Below are 22,510 nucleotides of genomic sequence, written 5' to 3'. Positions count from 1 at the left end.
AAGGCTAAAACTGAAACAGACTTAAACCAAGCAGACTATAAACTGTGAGAAGGCACTTCTCACTCAACTAGGAGGATAAGCATTTCCGTTCTTTATTTCCAGTAAAACTAAGAAAATAAGAGGTTACTAGGACACAAAGAAACACTCCTTGGTGCTTGACATTTCACTGTTGTACTTCCCTCACCGCTAACCTTCATCACTGTGAGCAACATTAGCTTACCAGCCCTTTGGTGCAGAGCATGCTCTGGCTCACAGCAAGGAGCTGCCTGCAGCCCAGCTTTGCTTTAGGGTGCCTGGCACACTGGAGTAGGTTGCCTGTGTTTGGCTCATTGGAATTGCTCCTAACTAGCTAATTCTGCTGCAAAGGCAGACCGCCCTGCCTTGTGTTTCGCAGCAGCGGCATCTTAACAAGGTTGGTGGAGGGCCCTCACTTCAACACTGCCTCTTTACCCCTTTCATCACAGCTGTTGCCAGCAAGCTCTTCTAGAGTTAAGCTGTATGCTGAGAGAGAACAGTAATTGTCTGGATTTGTTTGCTGTGTTTCTTGCCAAGGGATCCTGAAGCTCTCTATGTGCGCAGAGGTTTTTTTACCTTCTGGAAGCCTAGCAACTTGCTGCCTGCAATGTGGAGGCTGCTTAAAAGAGCACTTCTGGTACAGGTGCTGGGTTTCAAGGGAGATATAGGAAGGCATTTGAGGAGCCTCTGGATGAGGACTCACCTTTGGAACTGGGCTAAAAACTTAAAGAGCATCATAGCAGCTTAATAAGCCAGAATAGCCAAATACAACCTCCTTATAGCCAGCAGAAATGCTGCTCCCCTGTGAGTATAAGAAGCACCTTGAAAATCACTATCCTTTTTGCAGGTCCCTAAAGGTGTCTGTGCAGGGCTCATATAACAGGTCTCTCCTCCAAGACAGCCCCCATGTCAGGTATACTGGAGCTGTTCAGTTCCTAGTTCTGGGGAGCAGCAGCACCAGCTCATTTAAACAAGCTTTCTTTTGCCTTTAAGCCAGAGAAAAAGAACAGAAACAGAAAAGGCTGTGTTGTTAGCAGTGAGGTTTTACAGACTGAATCCCTGCCTTTGTGGTGAGTCTGCCTTTTGTGTGTAATCTCCTTGAACAAGTGTGAACTCCCCAGTAGGCATTGGAGGCCAGAGCTGATGTCTGGCTCTGTAATTGCTGTTGACCTTCCTTTGTTTTCATATCCATTGGGAACCTTGGGGAATAACTGACCCTGGTGCAGTTCTCTATACTTTTTAGTGATGGGATAACCTGCTTCAGCTCTCTCTCCAGAAAACGCAGGAGCTCCAGGACTACCTGCAGAGTTAATACTCATTGGGTGTTTTCTAGTGCCAGAGACAAGAGGAGAAAATATAATCAATTTTTAATTGATAGACACTTTCAGACATTCCCTTTGCAAGATAGTAACACAGCCCTGGAGCCTATCCCAGTGCAAATCAAGTAAATCCCATTTTTCAGCTGAAGAAGATTAAATATCTTCTGCATCCTTGGCTGCCCTGCTGTTCCAGTGACCTAAGGAAGCCTCTGGAACATCCCAGCCCTGTTCCTCTGTGACCCTTTACCAGCCCCAGATACTCCCGCAGTGAGGCCCAGGAGGGTACTTTCCTTGCAGCATATGTCCTTGCTGGTGGCACTTTGTCCAGTTTCAGACTTTTCTTCTGTCCCAGCCCCATACCTGGCACAGATTCAGTGAGGGAAGCTGCTTTCCGACCCCTCTCCCTCCTCCTCAGGTGACAGACTGCTCTTCTCTCCCCTTTTTCTCTTTCTTTTCCCTATATCACCAGCTGGCCTAGATTATAATGTGAGACCCCACTGGCTTCAATTAAGGATCAGATGTGACTGAAGAAATGGGATAGCAGCTAGGGATGGAGATGATACATGCATGGCACTAGGTCTAATCAAACAACTTCTCACATTATTCTCACTGTGAGGTGGGAGACGTGTGAGCCAAAGGCAAGTCAGCACTAGAAGCACTTGCAGAGACACATCCCCAGGAAAGCCATCCATAATGAGCTGACCGTGCCACTCAGCATGGCAGCCTCAGCTCAGGCAAGGGCTGCTTTTAATCCACCTAAGCGCAGCAAAGGGCCCAAAGACTTAGAGAACAAGGTACCTTGAAAACAATCAGCCACATCAAACAAAGGCTGCCAGGTGGAAGGGATGATGGGGATGATTTTACACAGGATACCCACAGATTCATTTGTGCCCCCTGCAGATGGGACACTGCATGCCCACATGTGGGACAGTGCATGCAGCACCTTCATCTGTGGTGAAGATAGATATGTCACTAGTGTCACAGAGCTGTTGGGTCTTGCTGGAGTCAGGCTATGGAAGGAGACTGGTGTGCCAAAGCCCTTCCCAGCATAGCTCTATTCAGGGCAGCAGGGATGCAGAGTGACCCATGGTTGTTGGTGGACCTGTGTCTGTGGCACTGCAGATGCTGGGTATTGCAGGTTTCTGGGCCTGGCTGTGCTTGGCAACTCTATGGACTTATAGAGGAGGCAGATGCTCTGTCGATCTGTCAGGCATAGAAACTGTGGAAAAGCACTTGCTTTGAACCTGCAGAAGGTCAGTTGTGATTGTACTGAAACTGCTATAAATCAGTTCTCCCTCTTACATTCAGCCTAACAGCTGTTTGTGTTCAGGAAGCTTTTCTCATTTTAGATTGAGAGCTTCTGTTTATCCCCACGCTGTAATGTTTTAATTAAGAATTTATTGCAAGTGAAACATGTCTATCAGAGACAGTGGGAATTTAAGTCCTCTTTCATTGCATTAAATACGGAATAACTCAAACAGTACCAATCCAACTTTCTCCTTGCTGTGCCTCAACCATGCCCAAAGCATGAAGTTCCCATAAATTTTTACAAGTGCTAAAGGACTGCAAAAGACATAGTAGTCTCCCTTTGTTAAGGAGGTGAGCACACATCACCATTCCCATTCTCAAGCTACTGGCAGAGAAGCTGACATGGATAGATGTGACTCACCTCCCAACATCAGGGAATTGTTCCTGGAGATAAAAATAGGACCCAGAGTCCCTGTAGTCATTGCGTAATGTGTTGTATTGATGTATTTGGGAGGGGCCCTCCAAAACCCTTTCAGGTCTGTGGGGAGAGCCAGTGCAGATCTCTCCATCTAAACATAGCGTTCTTGATAACCCTGCCAAACATTGACAAGAAGAAATGACTGCTTGGGAACTTACCTGCCTGCTCAGGGAGTGCATTTTATGCTGTATAATAGGACTAGTCATTCTGATTAGATCTGAGGATTGAATCCAAGCTGTGATACAGCTGCTGGTGTTGCACTTCTCACATGAGAGAGCAGAGCTTGGTAGCTCCTCCAAGCAGTGCTCAGTGTGGGATGAGCGCTTGCTAAAGGTTATCCTACCTCATAAGTGGGAGAGAGGTAGAATGTGGCTTCAGCCCAGTCAGAAGGGAATGTCAGACGACTGTTGCTTTTGGTGTGATGGATCCTGGCTTCAACCCCTTGGAAATCATAGGTACCTGTCTTGTCAAAGGTGGTCGGGGTGACCGTGCTGGGTGAGGCAGCTGCTCCCTGATGGCATCCCTGTCTGTTGCTCTGTTGGGTCTCCAGTCCCCCCTGTGGTGGAGCCGGCCTTCCAGGACGTACGGCAGGGCATGGGGCACAGCGTCACCCTGCGCTGCACCATGCTCAAGGGCAGTCCCATGAAGGTGGCCACCTCCGTCTGGCGCTTCAACGGGAGCCTCCTGGCGCAGCCCCTGGCAGAGCAGCAGGACTACTCGGAGCTCAAGGTGGACAGCGTCAGCCGGGAGACCAGTGGGAGCTACGAGTGCAGCATTTCCAACGACGTGGGGGTCTCCACCTGCCTCTTCCAGGTGTCTGGTAAGTCACAGAATGCACATCAGAGCAAGCTGTTGGATGGGGAAGCTTGCTCCTCATAAACTGGTGCCACTACAGTGCGTCTGTTGTTTCCTCTGCGCCCAGCATTCTGTTCAGGAGGAATAATTTTCCATAAGCAAGCAGGGAGATATGTCTCCATCATTCAGGCAGATGGACCTGGAGCTGGCTAAGTGCTAGCCCCTGTTAGATTTTAGCAGTGTTTGACCACTTACAGGACTTAAACTCAAGGCCACAATCAGCTGTCAAGCTTGGACAACCTGTATCATCAATAAGTATTGACCAACGGGAAGTGAAAAGCTCTGTACATCTCTCTAACAGGCTCCAAACCATCTGATTTCTTCTTTAAAAGCAAATGAACAAAGAAACAAAAACTGTATTATGTATTCCTGTGCCTTCTCTATGACTCCTGTCTGTCTGTCTCACAGTGCTTTCTAGAAAAAACATGAGCTGGGAATGGTTGCTAGTACACAGTGGATTTGCTGCTCACAGTTTTCTTTGAATCCATCATCCATTGTAACAGGCCTCCTCTGCAGCACCTGCAACTGCACAGAGGGATGGCAGACTTATAGCATCTAAAACTGCACATCTGACCTGGCTTCTCCAGCTGATCATTAAATCTGCTTTTCCCATGACCCCAGAACTGACTTGGGCACAATTTTCAATTAAAGCTCTCCCATGAAGTTGCCTTAATAAGCAATAAATTCAGTCCAAATACTCAGGTTTGAGTCCAGGGCCAATTTATAATACTTTTCAAGCCTGGATTGAAAAAAAAAAATGAGAATGAGTAACATCCAGAGAGACCTGATTTTGAAGTAGGCCTTTCCTAGGGTTTGGGAAAGCTTAAGTATGCTGTAACTCTGGGATGCTTACAGAAATTGGGGAACCCAAACTACTTCTACTATTTGGGTCCCTTTTCAGGACCTTGTCTCACCCCTTGAGATTTCCTGGCATTTGTCTCGTAGCGAATTTTGCTTGAAAGCTTTGGCCCTCTCTACCCTCTCTACCCTTTTCATATGCTTGTAACTCTCACATCATTAAGTGATAGCAAACTATACTCCTCTATGAGCCATCACAGAAAACTGCATCTCTGTCAAGCCTAGGAATGAAACTGCATCTCTGTCAAGCCTAGGAATGCTCCCAGGAATTTCTTGCTGGTGGCAGCAACAAATACATATTGGCACCTGGTGTGCCATGCTGTGCCTGAGATAAGATCCCCTCAGCAGAAAGCAGGATTCATACCTAGAGACCACTGATCAGGAAAGCAGCAAGCCTTTATTTTTCCTGCATCCCTTCTCCTTTTCCAAGACATTGATATCTGATTATAGCTGTTCAACTCCAGACATCTCTGCCTGTGTCCTGCACAGTTACAAATTAATTAGACCTTCTGAGCCTATAGAGCAACCTGAAAAATATTCCAGTGACTAGACTGCTCTACTTGGACTCAGGATTGCTGGAGTTTTAATTTCCATCAGCCACAGCCTTCCCATCTGAGCAGAGAAAGTGGCATGGTCTCTTTTTTTTCTGCTTCTTCTCTGTGGAAAAAAATACCATAAACCTTTTTATATGACAGAAAGTGACTCATTTTTGACTGTGGGGTGTTCAGATGCACTGAAAATACAGTATATGTATCTGACCAGGATTGGATTATTTTCTTCTATGGACGAGTGATTAGCTTTCTGAAATGTTTTGGAAGGATAGCGAAACATCCAACCCATTCCTCTTGAGGAAGTTATCAGGGCAGACCACACTGTTCATCATCTGCTCCCTCACTAGGCACAAGGACAGAAGAGCCTGAAAGAGGGACGGGGATAATATTCAGCTCTTCCCATCAGCTGAAAGCAAAAGACAAAACTTTCCAGCAGTAGTAAAGCCTTCCAGAAGGAAGTTCTGAAAGTATTTTGATATGCAGCATTTCTATCAAAAAGCGCTTGTTTTTTCTAGCTTCTATCTTGGAGTCAATTAATAATGAATTAATATCATGCAAGATGATGATTATTATCAGTTCTGATTTTATTTCAAAATCCATTATAAAGCTTGACTTCCATAGTCAATACAAGTTGAATAAGCAGCAATTAGTCTCTGAGGTGGTTCTGAACTTCTTGCTTGTGCAAAAATTCAAGTCAATAAAAATAATAAGAGAAAAAGGACTTGGAAATAAATATCAATATTATACATTTGAGTTCATAAAAAATAAACATTGAATCCTGTCAAGCCTAATTATAACCAGACAGAATGGCAGGGCCAGTGATTCAAGTGAAAAGGTGCAGCAGACATCCTGAGGAGATGGTGTTTATTCCTGCTCTCCAGCATCCCTTGCTGCCCAGGCATCTTTCTGGTCTCTGCTGTTTCAGACTGGATCTGAACCTAGACACTTGAGCTTTCATTCAGGTCCAATTCCTGCCTGGCTTTGGACAGGACTTGCCAAAAACTGAAGTTCAGTGGGTGAAATGATCGTAATTTCAAATAGGGCAAAACTAGTTGTGGGTAAGACCTCAAGTTGCCTGTGCTCCCTGTGCATTAGTCCTCCAGCTGCTGGACTGCATGGCACGAGCCTTCAAATTCTGTTTGGTCGTGGTTCAGGAAAGAAACTGCTGGGGAAATGACAGTTAGTCCCTTCTTCTCTGAACTGCTCGTTTTCTCTCTGGTATGTTTTTCCTTCTGTGTTTCCCTTCTCCTGCTGCACTTTGTTTTTAAGGAGAGACACGGGTTTGAAAAAGACATCTTCACCCCTGCCAAAGCTCCCACTGCTTTTACCCAGGCTGAGGTCAGTGTCCTCTTTGCTGCCGAGTTGACTGTTGTGTTACAAAGAGGCTGGAGCACTGTGTTGCCAAGGCAGGGGAGATGCAGAAGGAGAAAGGTCTCCTTTTTAATGCCATGGTCTCTGTGATAAATAACACTTTTCCTGTGACCTACTGGCCAAATGATCTTTCCTCAGGGTTTGTTAGCAGGAGTCTCTGTAAAGCAGCAGATGAAACGGGAGAAATGCCAGTTTAAAGCTGTTACTTCAATCTAAACTACAAAGCAAGAGAGAAAAGATTAGAGCTGGTTCCAGCTGGAGAACTGAAGTTGTTCCCACCTTCTCAGGTGCTGGTCGTGTCCCACTGGTGTTGCAGGGCTGCTAATCCTCCCAACAGTTTAGGCTGTGAAAGCAGTAGTGATTCACAGAAAATAGGGGCACATTTGTGCAAAGTAAAGGTGTCCATTGTGTTAGAGGCAGGTCGATAAGCTGGGTAAGTGGAGCTCTTCCACTCTCACCATGTCTCTTTGCAATTTTTGTTCCCCTTGATCCCACTCTTTTACTTTCCTCCCTCTTTTTTCTTTTTTTCCCCTCCAGCAAAAGCTTATAGCCCAGAGTTTTACTATGACACTCCCAACCCCACCTTGAGCCAGAAGCAATCCAAGAATTACTCTTACGTCTTGCAGTGGACCCAGAAGGAGCCTGATGCTGTGGATCCCATCCTCAAGTACCGCCTGGAAGTCCGGCAGGTAAGGTCTGCTCTCCTGGAGCCCCAGCATATGGCCTTTCAGGAGGCAATTACATCAGTGTTTCCTTGCTGATTAAGAGCTGAAAGTGATGAAATTGGCAGATCCTGATGGTCTTGCACTTTCCCCACTGAATGGAAGAGACAGGCCAAGTGCACAACTCGGTGTTCACTTTTACCTCTGGGGTTGGGTACAGTCAAGGTCTTTCAAAGCCCTGCGGCCCCCATTGTGCTGTTCATGCTCAGTGTTTTGAATGGGGTTTTAGTGGGAACAATGCCTTATAGTCATTAGTTGGTGGTGTAGATTTTGTAGGCCAAAGATTCAAACGAGTGGAATTCCATCCTCCTCACTCGTATGGAAAAAGGGAATAAGCTGAAGAGCTCTCCAGGCAGGAACTGCAGGAAAAAGTCAATGAATGTTTGTGTTGCAGAAGGGCTTTCATCCTGTCACACTAACTAAGCTATTTGGACTGTATGAACTCTGCAGGGGAAGTGAAGTGGGTTTCAAGGTTTCCGAGTTTGAAGGAAAATCATACTAGGGGTTGGGGGCTGGGACTGAATGAAATTTGAAGACACCACTGGTTGGAGAAGGTTAGGAAAAACAGTTTGATGTTTTTAAAGAGCACATTATCTTAACAGGATTGCCAGGTGCTTTCATCCATGCCCAGCAAAGCGCCCACACTCAACATTTTTGAAAAATGGAGACACATAAAATTGGTTGTTCGTGCCATTCAGCAGTGGCTGAGAAGCAAATGCATTTTGCAAGGAAAATTTTGTTTACTGTAGATAGAAAACAAAATAATTAAAAAGATTCAAGTGTCTCTTTCCTCTAGTTCTGCACAGTAGGCTCCAGTTTTATGTCTCCATTTGATTGTGAGCTCTCTGGGGTGGGACAGCCTTTGTTTGTTACTCACACCGTATGCAGCACGTTGTCAGTACTTAATAATAATACAGGACCCGGGGGAGCCTCTAATAATGAAGGCAGTTTGTCATAGTAGATCTTCCCTCTGAGCCAAGTTTTGCTATTATCAGCACTGCAACTCAATGAACAAATCTGTGGGTTTTATCTTTCTCCAGTAAGTTGAGTTTTTTCCTTTTTACACAGTGTCTAAAAGTAATCTTGGTTCTATCCTTCATTGAGCTCCTACTAAAAGGGATCAAGAAAAGGGAAAATCACTTTTCTGCTTTAAGTTACGACATGGAGGGAGCTGAGTGCCATGCACATTTAAACACACACACCCAGTTTGGTTCATACCCCATTGGTTACTGCTGTTACTGCTTTGCAGCATCTCGACATAGCTGTGACTATTGAGTGTTGTGTTTTAGAGGAGCATGATACTGAGGCCCTGCTGTAGCCCAGTCATACGTATGGGAAAGCTCTTAGAAATGGCTACAGGTGTCATCATGGTGGCCTGGGACTGAATAAGGAAAGACAGAGAGAGGAGGAGAGAAGGAAGCTTTGTTCCCAGTTATGTCAAGCATGAGAAGGAAATACTTTGTTGTGATACTGCTGTAAAAAATGAGCCCCGCCCTGGCGGAAACTAAGACACATTGGAAAAGGTTTTCATTGCCTCCTCCTGGCTTTTCTCCAATGAAAACACTTGCATTTCATGGTGAGGTCTCCACCTCCATGAGCCATATTGAGGTCTTATGGAGCCCTTTTCATTTCCTTGTCCCAGAGGATCACATCCCCTCTCACATCCAGCCTGCTGCTTCCCTCTGTTCATATGCTGCCTTCCCAGTGTTTTCACTATGACGTCTCACTTGGGCTCCAAGCAGCCTTGTGACACCTTCTGACCTTTCACTCCTTCCCTTGCTCCATCACCCCCTCTCATGTCCTGCAGATTCTGCTGCTTTATCGCACCTTCTTCTCTGTGCTGGGGCCCCTGGACTAAGCTGTGCATCCTTCTGTTCCATTGTTGGACTGCAAAACATAGTGGCCTTAGTGAATATAACTGAAAAGCTCAAAAGCCTAAAAGTGTTACTGACTGGAGAGCGCTTAAGAAAGGGGATTTGTCTGCCTGAGTGTGGAGCTGCTGTTTGCCTGTGCACACTCCTCACTGGATATGCTGGCTTTCCAGGCACTAGCTGTGGTAGCACAAAAATCCTCCTAGAGAGCTCGGATTGAAGTAGAATATTCTCCTTAGGTGAAACGGGCCTTACATGTGGCCAGACACAACTGATCTCTTGCCAGCATCAAGCTGGAGAAAGCTTACCCCGCCAGCCAGCCCACTTTCTCCCCCCTGGGAGCTCTGCAGCCTCAGTGGTCATGGCAGGGGCTCTTCAGGATGAATGAATGTGGCAGCCTGCAGTCTTGGGTGGGTGAGGGGCTGTCAGAGGGAAGAGGGGATGAAAAGAGGAGAATTAACTCTTGCTAAACTGGAATCCAAAAGGCAACCAGCTGGGGTGCCCACTGGTTGCAATTTAGTTTGCAGGTTTTCATTTCACACTCCCTGGTTTGCTCAAGGAGCTCTTGGCATATGTAATGTGAAGATCCCCAAGTAGTAGGATGCTTTGCAAGGCATCTGGGAATGCTTGAATTAAATTTGCTTGCTGCAGCTGCTGAAAATGGGGCTGGGTGAGAGTGCTGCTTATTAATTGGCTGGCACCATGCCTCCTCCAATTTTTCCTGTTCAGAAGCTTCCTAGGGCATTACTGGGGGGATTGCAAGCAGTCTGGGGGAATTTGGTTTCCTAAGCAATGTGTGGGGGCTTGCAGCAAGATGGGCAGATGCATTTCCACCAGAGCTGATTGTTCCCAGTGCTGCAGAGCAGGCTGAGCGGCACAACAGACGCATCAGTTCCAGTAGAATAAGAATTAACTTATGATTAAAACCATATAAGCAGCTTGACAGCTTGGAGCCACTGACCCAGGAAAGTGCATATGATACCATCTCAGAGCAAGCTTCTTGTGAAGCCTCTCCTCTGTGTCTTGGCAAAGAGCCTCTAATTTCCTGGAGGGTATCGTTCAGGTGGGCTTAGGCAGTGGCATTGCTGAGCGACGATTCAGAGAGGAAAATGTACCCAATGAAGAACAGTGGGGGCCTCACAGCCATCTGTCCTGACATCTTTGGAGGTTTTTCCTTTCTTGCTGCAAGGTAAGTGATCCAAATGCCAACCACCTTACTTCACCTTAGCCAGTGACCTCAACGAGGTCACAGCCTTGGGTGATTTGGTTGTGAGCAGATGCCACAAGGCTTTTGGGCTCTTGGTTTGGTCAACTTTTTTTTCTTCCATGTATTCTTGCAGTGTAGAAAAGGCTCTGAAGTACTGCATTCCAACTGGAAATGATTTTCATTGCTTGGGGATTCAAAGCAGCCTCCCCAAACCAGATCTTTGCTTAAAAAATAAAAAGCCTTTTAAGTTGCTTGTTTCTCTCTGTGTATTTTATACCCGTCCCAGGGCTCTGCTCTAACATTAAAGAGAAATGAAAAGCCATCTAATACTGCAAGCAGGTTGCATCACGGAAGAAAGATCTAAGCTGGGCTGGTGGTTATGGTTTTGGGGGATAGTGGCAGAATAACTGTGCACTTAATGAGCTGGAACCCATCTGTGACCTGAGGCTGCAAGAGAAAGAGGAAGGAGAAGCTTTTGGTGCAGTAGGAAAGTTTAATCTTCATTGTTCCCCTCAAGGCAACCTGAGGCTGCTGTCTCCTCTGTACCTTCTCATACACAGGCTCAGGCCAGAACTAGGCCAGCTTTATATATTCCTGGCTTTCCCCTCCTCAGAGCAGGCTGAATCTGCCAGACAGACCCCTGAAATTTGCACGGGGCCAGGCCCCAGACCCATTTGCTAAATTAACTCCCCGGGTTGTCACTTCAGATTAATTCCTGTCAGGGAGACCATCTAATGAGACTGGCCCTGTGCAATGCCTGAGTGATTGTATGGGCTCTCTTTGTTTGTGCTTTCATCCCCTCCATGTTGGATAAACATTCCCTGCTGTCTACAAAACTCATCTTGGCTTGGGAGCCGGCTGCCACTTGCCTCATCAGCCGGCCAGAGCAGCATTAATGAGAGCTGCAGCAGTGGAAAGCCTGCATACCATGTGGGGAGGTGACAGATAACAGAGCTGTTGGAACAGAACACAGGACAGGGGCGTTGGCAGGAATTTAATGACTGTTAACTCCACTGATGGCCATCCCAACACAGCAGGAGAGGTTTTATGCCAAGGCCCACGGACTGTGGATCTGTATCACTTCATTTCTGCCTCTGAGCTGTTCTTTTTCTCTCCTCTGAGCCCACTTCGGCAGTGTCTGTCTACTGCAGCCTGTATTCGGCTTCATCAGCTCCCAGAACCGACCACCCCTCCGAGGGCAGGGAGGTCTCTCCCTCTATGCACTGAGCAGGGGTGGTACTGCACGAAAGGGAGGATGAACAAGCAGTGCACCCACCCACACTTTCCCATAAATGTTTGCTTGAGAATGCCTTTGGGTCTCAGATTAGAAAAGGCTGTGACTGCAGAAAGGGGATGTACTTGAGCAGTGGTGGCTCTTGCAGCAGCCCAGGCACCTATCCTGGGAAGTGAACAAAATTCCTTTTCTTCTGCACATGCAACCACAGCTTCAGGCAAAGATCGGGAAAACGAGCAGCTGGCACCTTGGGGGTTGCCTGGGGGCTGCACATCGAAGCGAGGCAGGGAGAAGGATGGGACACCAAAGGCTTGGTGAGGAGGCAGCTCTGCACAAGGCAGAGTTCAGGGTGGCCGAACTCGCTTTACAAAGGCTCTGACATTTTGCTGGCTCCACAGCACAACGCTGCCATTGCCAAGGCAACCGCTGCAGACCAGGTTGCTTCCATAGCCCTCATCCCAAGGCTCTCTGGTGCACTGTGGCCCACTGGCCCCATCCTGTGCATTCCCACAGTAGTATTGCAGTGAGGTTTTCAGCTGGGGGATACTGCAAGAGTTGAGGAGGTGATATCTGGTTTAGGACTTGACTAAAAAGCTGTCAGGGCTATGCTAGTTTTCCTACTAGAAAATGGAAAGCTTAAAGAAGAGTTGCAGCTTTTGAGCTAGGGAGGTATCCATCCTGCTCGGGATAAAATGTGCTCTGTGATGCACTGGGCTGGTGTCACCCGGAAAAAGGGAATGTGGTGCCACATCCACCAAAAAGTCCTCCAGCTGACAGGGTGCTTAATTGGACAGTTTGATGTCCAGGGTAGGACACAGACAGGGCACATGGAACAGGGATGTGCGAGTCCCTTTACCTAGAGCATCACAGTCACAGGTGGCTGCAACCAGGAAAGGAGAGTGGCTTTTCCTGAAGCAGCACATGGTGGCCTTGGCTGCATGTGAGATGCTGTGCAGACCAAAATACTCATAGGGTGTGACAAACCACACCCCATTTCTGTTCATCACTGCACTTGATACAGGCTCTGCTGGTCCTCTCTCATTGGTGTTAGGACTGGGGACTCCAGTCACTTGGCTTCACAATGTTTGCCCAGCACTGAATCTCAAAGCAGACCTTCTGTTACAGGATGGCTTATAAGTCACATCTGTCAGAAAGCTTCTCTAGTCCTCTCTTCTTTTTTTGCCTACCTTGTCTGCCAGTTTGATGTTTGATCACAGGCTGCTGTCATATGGGATGTCAAATCAACACAATTCCATCTACCTGCAGAATCATCCTCTGTAGTGGAAAAAGGTCCTTTTTTTAGCTCTAACTATCCTATCTCCCTACTGATGCTCTTTTTTTTTTTTATTTCAACTTTTGTTCAGGCAGTGAGAATAGGCAGATTATATCTGTGCTCTCAAGACAATTGCATTCAGTTGTGCTAGTGGCCTACGTGATGCTGGGCAGGATTCATCCCTTAGGAAGAGGTGAAAAAGGATGCAGAAATAAGCCAGTGCCAGTGGGAGGTGTGCTTGGTGGATGGTTTGAACAGCCATCATGATGCAAAGCCAGGGAAAACAAGAGAGGGGAGAGGAGGCACTGCCTTTCTAGACTGCAGAGGAGGAGGGGTTTGGGACTGAGTGTCAGCTACATGCCAGTAGAAGGAGAGCTGGCTGATCAATAACAAATGGTGGACAAGCAGTCCTTGAAGCTTAATAAGATTGCTGTGCGGGATCTGGAAGTGAAGCAGTGACTTTGCCATGGGGATGTGGGAGTGAAGACGGGAGGATTTTACCTCAGCTGTGCTCTCTGCTGCCTGGAAATGGGACACATCATCAGTCACTGCAGCTGATAGCTCATTGAGCCATCTCTTTTTTCATCTCTAGCACTCTGTCACAGAAGATGCTGCTAGAACAAGGTCTTCTCCACCTCTGTTACAAGGGAAGATCCCAGGACAGCTGAATGTTTGGTGGGGGTGGAAGCAAAGAGCTTTTTCCATGTTTCACGTTTGTACTCTATGCTGGCTAAGTTGACAACAGCAGAGCCTCCACCAGCACAAAGGAAGGGAGTTTTTGCCTGGCCATTACTCACTGCAGGTGGAGATGTCTGCCTGGCCATGGCTGCTGTTGGCTCTGTCAGCCAGAGGATCAGAGTGTTTTCTACAAGGGTGGCCAGGACAGCTTGGCACAGGCCTGACCAGCACTGATGGATCAGGTGTGATTTCAGTGGAAATGACTGGTAGCCATGGGATAAGGTTTCCCCCTTTGGTAGTCTTAACAGTTTCCAATGCCCCAACTGGGACTTCTTCCCTTTGCCCACAAGAGCTTAGCAAATGATGCTTAACTACTGAATTAGTTTGATTAATTCTGTCTTTTTGCATTCACAAATTGCTCTTCAGTATGATACATGGTTTTCCTGAGCTGGTTTTCCCTAGTCCACAGGTCATTTGCAATCAGTTAGTTGGGAAAATTAGTAATATGAGCAGTGGCAGATTAGTTGTGCTTCAGTCTTACGGTGTCATTTCTCTTCTGTGATTATCTAAAGTAAGTAAAGTGTAGTTGGTTGACCTTGGCAGGATGCCAGTTGCCCACCAAACAGCTCTGTCATTCTCCCCTCCTCAGCAGGACAGGGGGAGAGAAAATAAGATTGAAAAAACCACATGGGTCAAGATAAAGTCTGTTTAATAACCAACAACTATGGCCATGTGCAGAAGCAAAGGAAAACAATTGATTCTCTACTTCCCATAAGCAAGCAATGTCCAGTCACTTTGTGGGAAGCAGGTCTTCAGTACATGTAGCAGTTGATCTGGAAGACAAATGTCACAGTCATATTTTCATATCCCTTTGGTCAATTTGAATCAGCAGTCCTGGATATGACATCCCCTCCCAAGATCTTGCCCATCCCCAGCCTATTGGTGAGGGGAGAGTGTTGGAGAGACAGCACCGGTGCTGTGGGAAAAACACAGCACTGGTGCTGTGTAGCCAAAACACTGGTGTGTTATCAAGTTCTTTCTAGCTACCCACACAAAGTACAGCATTGTGAGGGCTCCTGTTGGGAAAAATCCCTCTGCCTCAGCCAGATCCAAAGCGTAAGGTAACCTGCCCAAAACAGGGTAGCTGTAGTGCTACAAGGTGTCTGGCCATTCATAAGGTGCCTTGCAGACAGATTTTGTCTTAACATTAATTTTTCGAAAGACTGCTCCTAATGCTATTCAAGTACTTAACTGGGCAAGAGGGAAAGCAGGATATTGTTTAGCTTTCCTACTACAAGGGAATATTTCTAGCACATGTCCCAGTTTTAGCTGTGCTCAGAACAGTTACAGTGACTGAGAAGAGCAATTCAAATAATCTTGTTGGAAAGCCTCATATGATCTTAAAACACATCTAGAAGGAAAATCTCATGTCTTTCTAGCTCCTAACACCACTGTTCAGTGTTCATTTTGGGTAAGAAAAATGTGAGAGAAGATATAATCAGATTCCCCAAACCAATAGACCTCTCACAGCAGCTTTGCAGGATACAGATGTTGTTTCCACACCACTGTCCTTGTTCATATCCAGCAGGCTCTTGGCTTGTGTTTTCAAAGCTGAGTACAGAATGAAAAATGCTTGCCAGGTATCAAAGACAGTCCTTTTTCCACATCTCTTATCTGTCTTATCCATCTGCATCTCTTATCCACACTCCTTTGGTGGCTTCAAGGGGTACATGCTAGTATTGAGTCTTTCTGAAAGTCCCTGTTGATAGGCTGTGATGTGGCTTCCCCCTGTTTACTCTGCTCATCTGTTATTTTTAGTAGTCAGTCCCACTGCTTCACCATCTTTTCTTTGTGGACCTTTGTGCATTTTCCTGCTGCCCTTCCTATATTCCACCTCTTCTTTATTCAGTTTCTGTTTCCTTTTTTCAGTTTTGTTCTTGTTTTTGTTTCTTTTTTCCCCTGGCTCTCACTTCCTAGAACACATTGGAGATAAGAGTGTGTGAAGGGGAAGGGTTTGGAAGAGAGATGTAGTCTCTCCCATAGCTAGTCACAAATGGAAGGAGTAGGCACTAGATGGATGTTTTAGCTGTGTATCATAAAGAAATGAAGCAGGCAGCATGGAGCAATGTGAAGGGCTTTATGGGTCTCCCTGCATATGCTGTGCTGTTCTGCCTCTTCTTTATAGGCAGCCTAGAGGCTCTGGAACGATACTTACCTACAAACCTTCATTACAGGTACCAGACTGGAAAGTCCAGAGTCACAAAAAAGGCTATTTCTGCTTCAGGAAGCATCAGCCCCATCCTTTATTAGTTGTTTTCAAGGGTGAAGGTGCCCTAACAGAGGGCTCTGCCAGGGTCTGTAGAGAACCAAAGAAATGAAGCTCCTGTTCGTGGAGCATGTCCTGCTTGCAAGTTACATCCATATTATAGGCAAAGTGGCTCAGAACTCAACCTAACTGCAGCTGGGCAGATTTGGCCTGTGCAGAGCCAAATTTTTTTTTTTTTTTTTTTTTTCTTGGAGCCAGAAGTGCTGACAGTACAGTGCATAGACACGCGCATGGGTCTGGCTGCAAGCAGCCAGTGTGTCCAGTGCAAGGAAAATGGTGGAAGAGGAGACTGCTTACTGATGTAGGGGTGGGTATAAAGTTGGATCCAGTAAGGCATTGAGCAGTGCTGATTTTCAGATGTGAGGCTCAAAAGAGTCTGGAACCATTGCTCTTTGCAAGAGGGAGATGCAGAGGAACAAGAGAAATATTGTCTCTTACCCAGCTCGTGCCCATACAATAGACAGGGAGGTGATCTCAGGCTCTGCTGTGCACAGTCAAGAGTCAGTACAGGTAGGAACTTGCACTAAGAGTAGAGAGCTTCCAGTCTGAAACAGAAAGACTGCATGTGCCCTCAGTGTTGAAAATAAGGCTGTGAGACAGTAGAAGAGAGGCTCAGTTAAGGCTTGTGCTTGACTGCCTCTCTGACAGAGTGAAGGCTAGGTCTGTTCTTCCTTAGACCAGGGAACATATGCTAATAAAATACATATTGCTTTCTGATCAGATCCTAATGAAAGACATTATTGAAGAGTGTGAAACAAGCACTTACAGTAATTCATGACAGCACCAATTTGGCTTCTCTAGGAAGCCATAAACCGCTGCTCTTGGCACCTAATGAGGATGGGCAGCTGATTGCCTGTGCAGGAGAAGAGAGAGAGACTGACTTCCAGCCTTGATGGCTCCAGCTGTCCTCAGAAGCCATTGAAGGTTGCAGTTGCTTCTCTCTCTGGAGTTGGGAATATTTCAGCCGAGAAACTGGACCTCTTGATAAAGAACAGTTCAGTACAAAAAGCTTCCAGGACTCCTCATTTAGACTGAATAATGGATTTGGTTTGGGCATCCATCCTTGCTTAATCCCAGGATCTGAGCCTGTGTGCTTGGCTGATGAAAAACATAGGCATGAATTTCAGTTCACCAATGTGCTTGTCTGGGAAATGCCAGCTTTGTGCTTGCAATGTGATTATTTGTTCTGGAAACCCCTTAGGAGTAATGGTTATCAAGCAAGTAAAATGAAATAAATCCAACTTTAAACTTACCTTAACCCTTTAATTGATGAAGTTAATGCTTGACATAATTTCCATCCAAGATGGTGATTAAGTACTAACCAAAGAAAGTATTTTAATTCAATGTGACAGGCAGAGAAAGTTTGATGAGAGATTATAAAGAAGCATCACAATGACTATCTTCATATCCAAATCAAATTTCTTCACTACCTAAAATTTACCCAAATAGTTTTTCCAGAGTAGGCAGGCATCTTCCCTGCAGCTGATACCAGCCAGAGTTCAGAATCCCCTATTAGGATTGTGCTCCTGAAATTTTGTGCAGCTGACACCAGGCTGGAAGACAATGCCATCTTGGTGAAGGATTGGAAGCAAGATTTGAAAGACAGAAAACTATTTGAGAGTGGTTCTGGTGGGATGAAATGCAGTGATACAAAGGCAGGGTCATAGATGCAGAAGGTGCTACAGTCTGGGAGCTCATCTTTGGAGGATGAATGCAGTGAGCAAGTGAATTGACTTCAAGGAGCTGCTGATAAGATGCAAGCGTGAGAAAGGGCAAATGTACTCCTAGATCAAACTAGAGGTACTTCTGGGCAAGATAGAGAAGTGCCACTATATCCTATATGCAGGCCAGGCCACTGAATCAGCAAGTGAGATCATGCAGAAAAACATTATAGAGTCAATCCTGGAAAGTGAGAGTCTGTATTACAAAAGCAGTCACAGAGTGCTCAGCCTGCTCAGCCCAGCAAAGCAAAGGCTGAGAGGTGATGAGATTCCTGTCTGTAAAACATCAGGGGGTCAAGCAGCAGCGAGGGAAAAGAGCCACTGAAACTAAAGGACACTACTGGCACAAGATAACTGGGTGCAAGCTGCATGTGAATAAATTCAGTCTAGAAATGAGAACATTAGGGCGGTCAGGCTCCAGAACAGATGTCCAGGGGGAGGAGCAGGCCTAAAAGGAACAAACCACTTTTAAGATAAGATGTGATACATACATAAAATTAATAAGCAAAGGCAGCCCCTCTGTTGACAGGGGACTGGAGCCTGTCAGCCAGGAGTGTACGTCTCCTGCTGCCTCCTAGATTGTAGCCATGTTTTGCCCTTCTCTGAACTCTGGGAGCAGAGGGGTTTTATCCCTCTGCCAAAATGCAGAGATCAAGCATCCAATTCATGGTGTTCAAAAGGAATGTCAAAGACATCTTCCTCTGCTCTGCCCTGTGGTGCCAAGGTGACATCAAGGATCACAATCTCAATTCACTGCTGTGTGTCAGAGTGAATAGGAAGAAGGGGAAAGGAAGGGCTGGGCCAGATTTGTGGCATATTTTTCCAGCTGTGTGAAACATATTGGAGGCTCATGTTCAAGAGAGTTCCCTAAAATTCCCTCTCCCCACCTCCCTTCTGACCCTATTTCTGAGCATTTTTCATTCCTCTTTCCCAAGAAATTCCTTCTACCCGTGGAACTTATATGCTGAGCTCTCATTCTCCAGCAATGGAGAATTGGATAATTTTCTTTCAATCTTTGGTACTATAAACTCCAACACACATAAATTCTGTAATCTTTTTTTTTTTTTTTTTAAGAAATCCATGACTTCTAAACTCTTTGAGGTTGTCTCTCTGCCACATATCCTGTAGCTTTGGAGGCACAGTCAGGGCAGGAATTGGGGACAGGGAATGTCTGAGGAAGTAGCAGGAGGTTTGGCATTGCAGAGCCCCATGTTCATCCCAGGAGCTGTTACCAGTGCTATAAACAATCTCAGCCCCTTCCAGTACCTTGGGAATATCTTTTCTGGCTGTTTAAGGCCACAGACACTGCCAGTTCCATCATGGTGAGGCCAGTGGTGTGATTGTTTCTGGTCTTTGTGAGCAACACTCCCTTAGGAAGGGAGCAGTTATATCTTAGCTGGACTTTTTTCGCATGAGGTCATCACAGTCAAAGCCACTGGGGAAATCTGATAAGAGATGATGCCTGCAGCACTCTAGGACAAAGCTATGTAAGGAAGCCAAGACTCAATGCAAACAGGCTGAAATGGTACAAATGGGAGACTCTGTCAGACCCTGAGTGGTATTGCCTGTCAGAAGTGCCCTTCTGCTACTCTCACCTTCTCCTGGCCCCTTGCTAAACAGGGATGTCTATGTGTGCTGAGAAACTGGGCAGCTTGGCACTGAGCTTTGAAGACCACCTTGATTTCTGGTTGCTTGAAGAATGCAGCCCACAAGCTGCACAGGCAGTTGAAGATTATTTTGTCCAGATTATTTCCCCATGCTTCTTTTCAGACCTTTTTGAGATACCTGTGCTTCCTGCACTACCAAGCTCTCCACAGCACTTGTCCGGTGGATGTCTGCTCTCCAGAGTGTCCTGACACTCACAGATGAGAGAGAAGGGGGAGACTGGGGGAACTTAGGACACTCCACCTGCACACATGCCAGAAACAGCATTTATCTGGTGTGCAGAGCTGCACAGGGAGCAAGGAAGAGCCTGCCAGGGGGATGGAGCCTGCTTGCGAGGCTGCTGTGCCACACCAGCCTGCCTTTATCTGCTGCCTCCTCTGCCTTCAGAGAGGCTGGAGAGGCTGCAGATGGAGCTGGGAGCTGTCCTCACAGCCCATATCTACAGTTAGTGAGGTTGGAGTGGGAATGCAGGCAGCCATCCCTGTCTCTTTTGTTCTGCAGGAAGGAGAAGCCAGGGGAATTTGAATGAGGCTGAGAAAAAGAGTGAAAGAGCAAGCATGTGTGGAAAGGATTTGAATGGAGATATTGGAAAGCAGAGCTAGTGCTTGTGCCCTGAGCTGAGAAGTTGCTGAAGAAGTGGGACAAGTAAAGAGAGAGCATCAGGAGTGAATTGTAATGCTGGGAAGGTGGATGCCTGCAAAACAGTTCCTTTGCTCTGATCAGCTTGTTGGGGGATCGACATGATTTTAATGTTCATTTTTCCAGATGTTGTTTGTTAGAAATACCTTGGGGCTTGGTGATGAAACAGATTTTCTTTCTAATTTCTCCTTTCAAACAAGCATTAATTTGCAGTTGTGAGACCACATGCATGGCTTCACAAGCCACACCAGTCTCAGCACAGGTACGTTGTCATGGTGGTGTAGAGAAGAACCACAACAGTAACTCTTGACAGATGTGTTTATTAATATCCTTCAGCTTTATTAAGGCTTCTAGCTGGTACATATCTGGCATAAACATCACTGAGTCTCAAAACATCATCCTGTTTTTTTCCTTTAATAGTTTATATAAACAAAAAATGTAGGTGTGGCAGTGCCATACCTTGGGCCCTCTGCTATGACAATGGCCCAGCTGGGAATGGAAGCAGGGGCAGGGGTACTGTGGTATCCTGCTTTTGTCTCTGAGACTCTTGGTGTGTGTTCCTGGTCTGTGGGCCAGCTTGGCTGGCTACAGTGGGACAAGCACTCTGCAAGCATCACAAGCTGGCTCAAATGATGTGACAGGAGAAAGGGCAGACAGTGCCCACCAACAGGGTAGGTGATGGTGAGAAATGAGAAAGGACAGCCCTGGTTTGCAGCTCCCAGAGGTTTGGTGGCTGAGTGCATGTGAGTAAGTTCTGCCCTGATCGCTAATACTGCTTACAGTGACAGGGAAAGGGACAGGGACAGGGACAGGGACAGGCTGCATACACATGCACATGAATACACACAAACAACATGGGGCTGACTTTGCCCCTTTGTAAGGTGTTTCTAGAAAACCCATTCTACAAGAACATTCTCACCTCTGCAGCCTGTGTAACATTCACAGCCAGCTGGTAGGAACTGTGATTTGTTTGGGTTTTTTCCTTTCCCATCCCCTTCCTCAGATTATTGGGAATGGAAGGAGGTAACGGCAGAGGCGAGTCTGTGCTTTGCGCAGTGCTCTTGTTCTGGCCCCTGGGCCAGCTTCCTGAGCCTGGTGATGAATGAGCTTGTAGCATGAGCTCCTCCACTGAGGCTTCAGCATCTCTAATAAGGTGGCCACTGTTTCCCTGTCCTCTGCACCGGCCTCTGCTTTATTAACTGCACTGCAGCAATATTAAACTGGAACATGGGGTCACCGTGATCCAGAGGAGAGATGCTGAGAAGGGGGTGCAAGGAAGAAGATACCAGGATAGCATGAGAACACATGGAGCAGGAGAAAAGGAAACAGCTGGCAATTGAAATGGATTGAAAAATGGGTTCCTAATGGACTGGTGCATGCAGCTGGGCACAGACCTGCTGCTGGCAATCAGGGACAAAAAGCAGGTTTAAGGAGGGGGCTGCAGAAGCAGACTTTGGCCTTTATTTCTCTGTCTGCTGGACCTGTGCTAGTGACTGCAAGCCAGCACCTGTTCCACATGCACACAGCAAGCAGCTGGCTGCAGCAGCCCCCTTTTCTCCCTTGCACTAATTTCATGCCCTTTAAACTGTGCTGGCAGCACACCTGGCTCTTTCTACTGACAGCTGCAGCTAGCTCAGGGTCCATGCTGCTTTTCACAGTGAAGCCAGTCTTTCCAAAGACATCCAGGGCCAGTTCTGTTGTGATGCCAGGACTCTAGAGACTGTAGTAAAGATGTGCAGAGGGCAGTCTTGCTGGCAGCCAGTTTCTTTATCAGTCCAAGTTGCATATTGGATAGAGACAGGACATGCACTGGGAGAAGATATTGCTACAAAATATTTGGTGGAGGGAAAAGACCTCTTAAAACTTTACCTCTGAGCACCAGGAGGAGATACATGCTGAGCCTTGGCTGTACCTTTCCCATTGCCTAGTGATCCAGGTCTCTTCTAGAAAGTAGGGAGGTTGCAATCCATATGAAGCATATGTACCTTTAATTATTTCTGTTTTGCAGCCAAACCTGGGTGGCAGCCAGTTATTTGCTTGGTTACACAAGTCCCTGAGGATAGACTCAACAAGGGGATCCAGAGCTTTGCAGTCCAGACTGGAGGTTTATTTCTCATTTTGTCCTGGATTAGATAATGCGGGAGAGTATGTGATTTGACCTTGCTCCCAGAAGGTTTAGATACCCAAATTCCACCTAACTCCCAGGTGAGGTGGAATTTATACTGTCTGAATCTCACCCTCAAGCTTCTCTCTGACTCTCCATTTTGTTTCTCTTCTAAAGGTTATGTCTAGACAAGGGAAATGGCTCCTGACCTCCTCCTGTTTGCTGGCTGCCTTCCCAACACCCCAGCAAATGGCAGCCTGCAGGGAGGAGCTGCTGCTAGCCCTCCTAGTCACACTCTGCTCCCCAAAAAGCCCCATGCTAGGAGCTATACCACTCCAGCCTTCTGCTTCTGGCTTCTGACTGCTCCTCTTCCCC

At 46.6% G+C, this 22,510-nt stretch overlaps 1 protein-coding gene across 1 annotated transcript in view; it reads left to right on the top strand.

The window, feature by feature from the left end:
* The window catches only part of MDGA1 (MAM domain containing glycosylphosphatidylinositol anchor 1), a 142,736-nt gene that overhangs the window by 88,859 nt on the left and 31,367 nt on the right, over positions 1 to 22,510 (top strand). Inside the window, exons 9-10 of the mRNA XM_053974235.1 lie at positions 3,611 to 3,880; positions 7,233 to 7,384. Coding sequence (XP_053830210.1) covers positions 3,611 to 3,880; positions 7,233 to 7,384 — 422 coding nt within the window. The remainder of the gene's footprint in view (positions 1 to 3,610; positions 3,881 to 7,232; positions 7,385 to 22,510) is intronic.

This window comes from Vidua macroura, chromosome 3, assembly GCF_024509145.1.
Source record: "Vidua macroura isolate BioBank_ID:100142 chromosome 3, ASM2450914v1, whole genome shotgun sequence".
NCBI lineage: Eukaryota > Metazoa > Chordata > Aves > Passeriformes > Viduidae > Vidua > Vidua macroura.
Note: the sequence above shows the minus strand (reverse complement) of the source record. Positions and strands in the feature narration are given on the sequence as shown.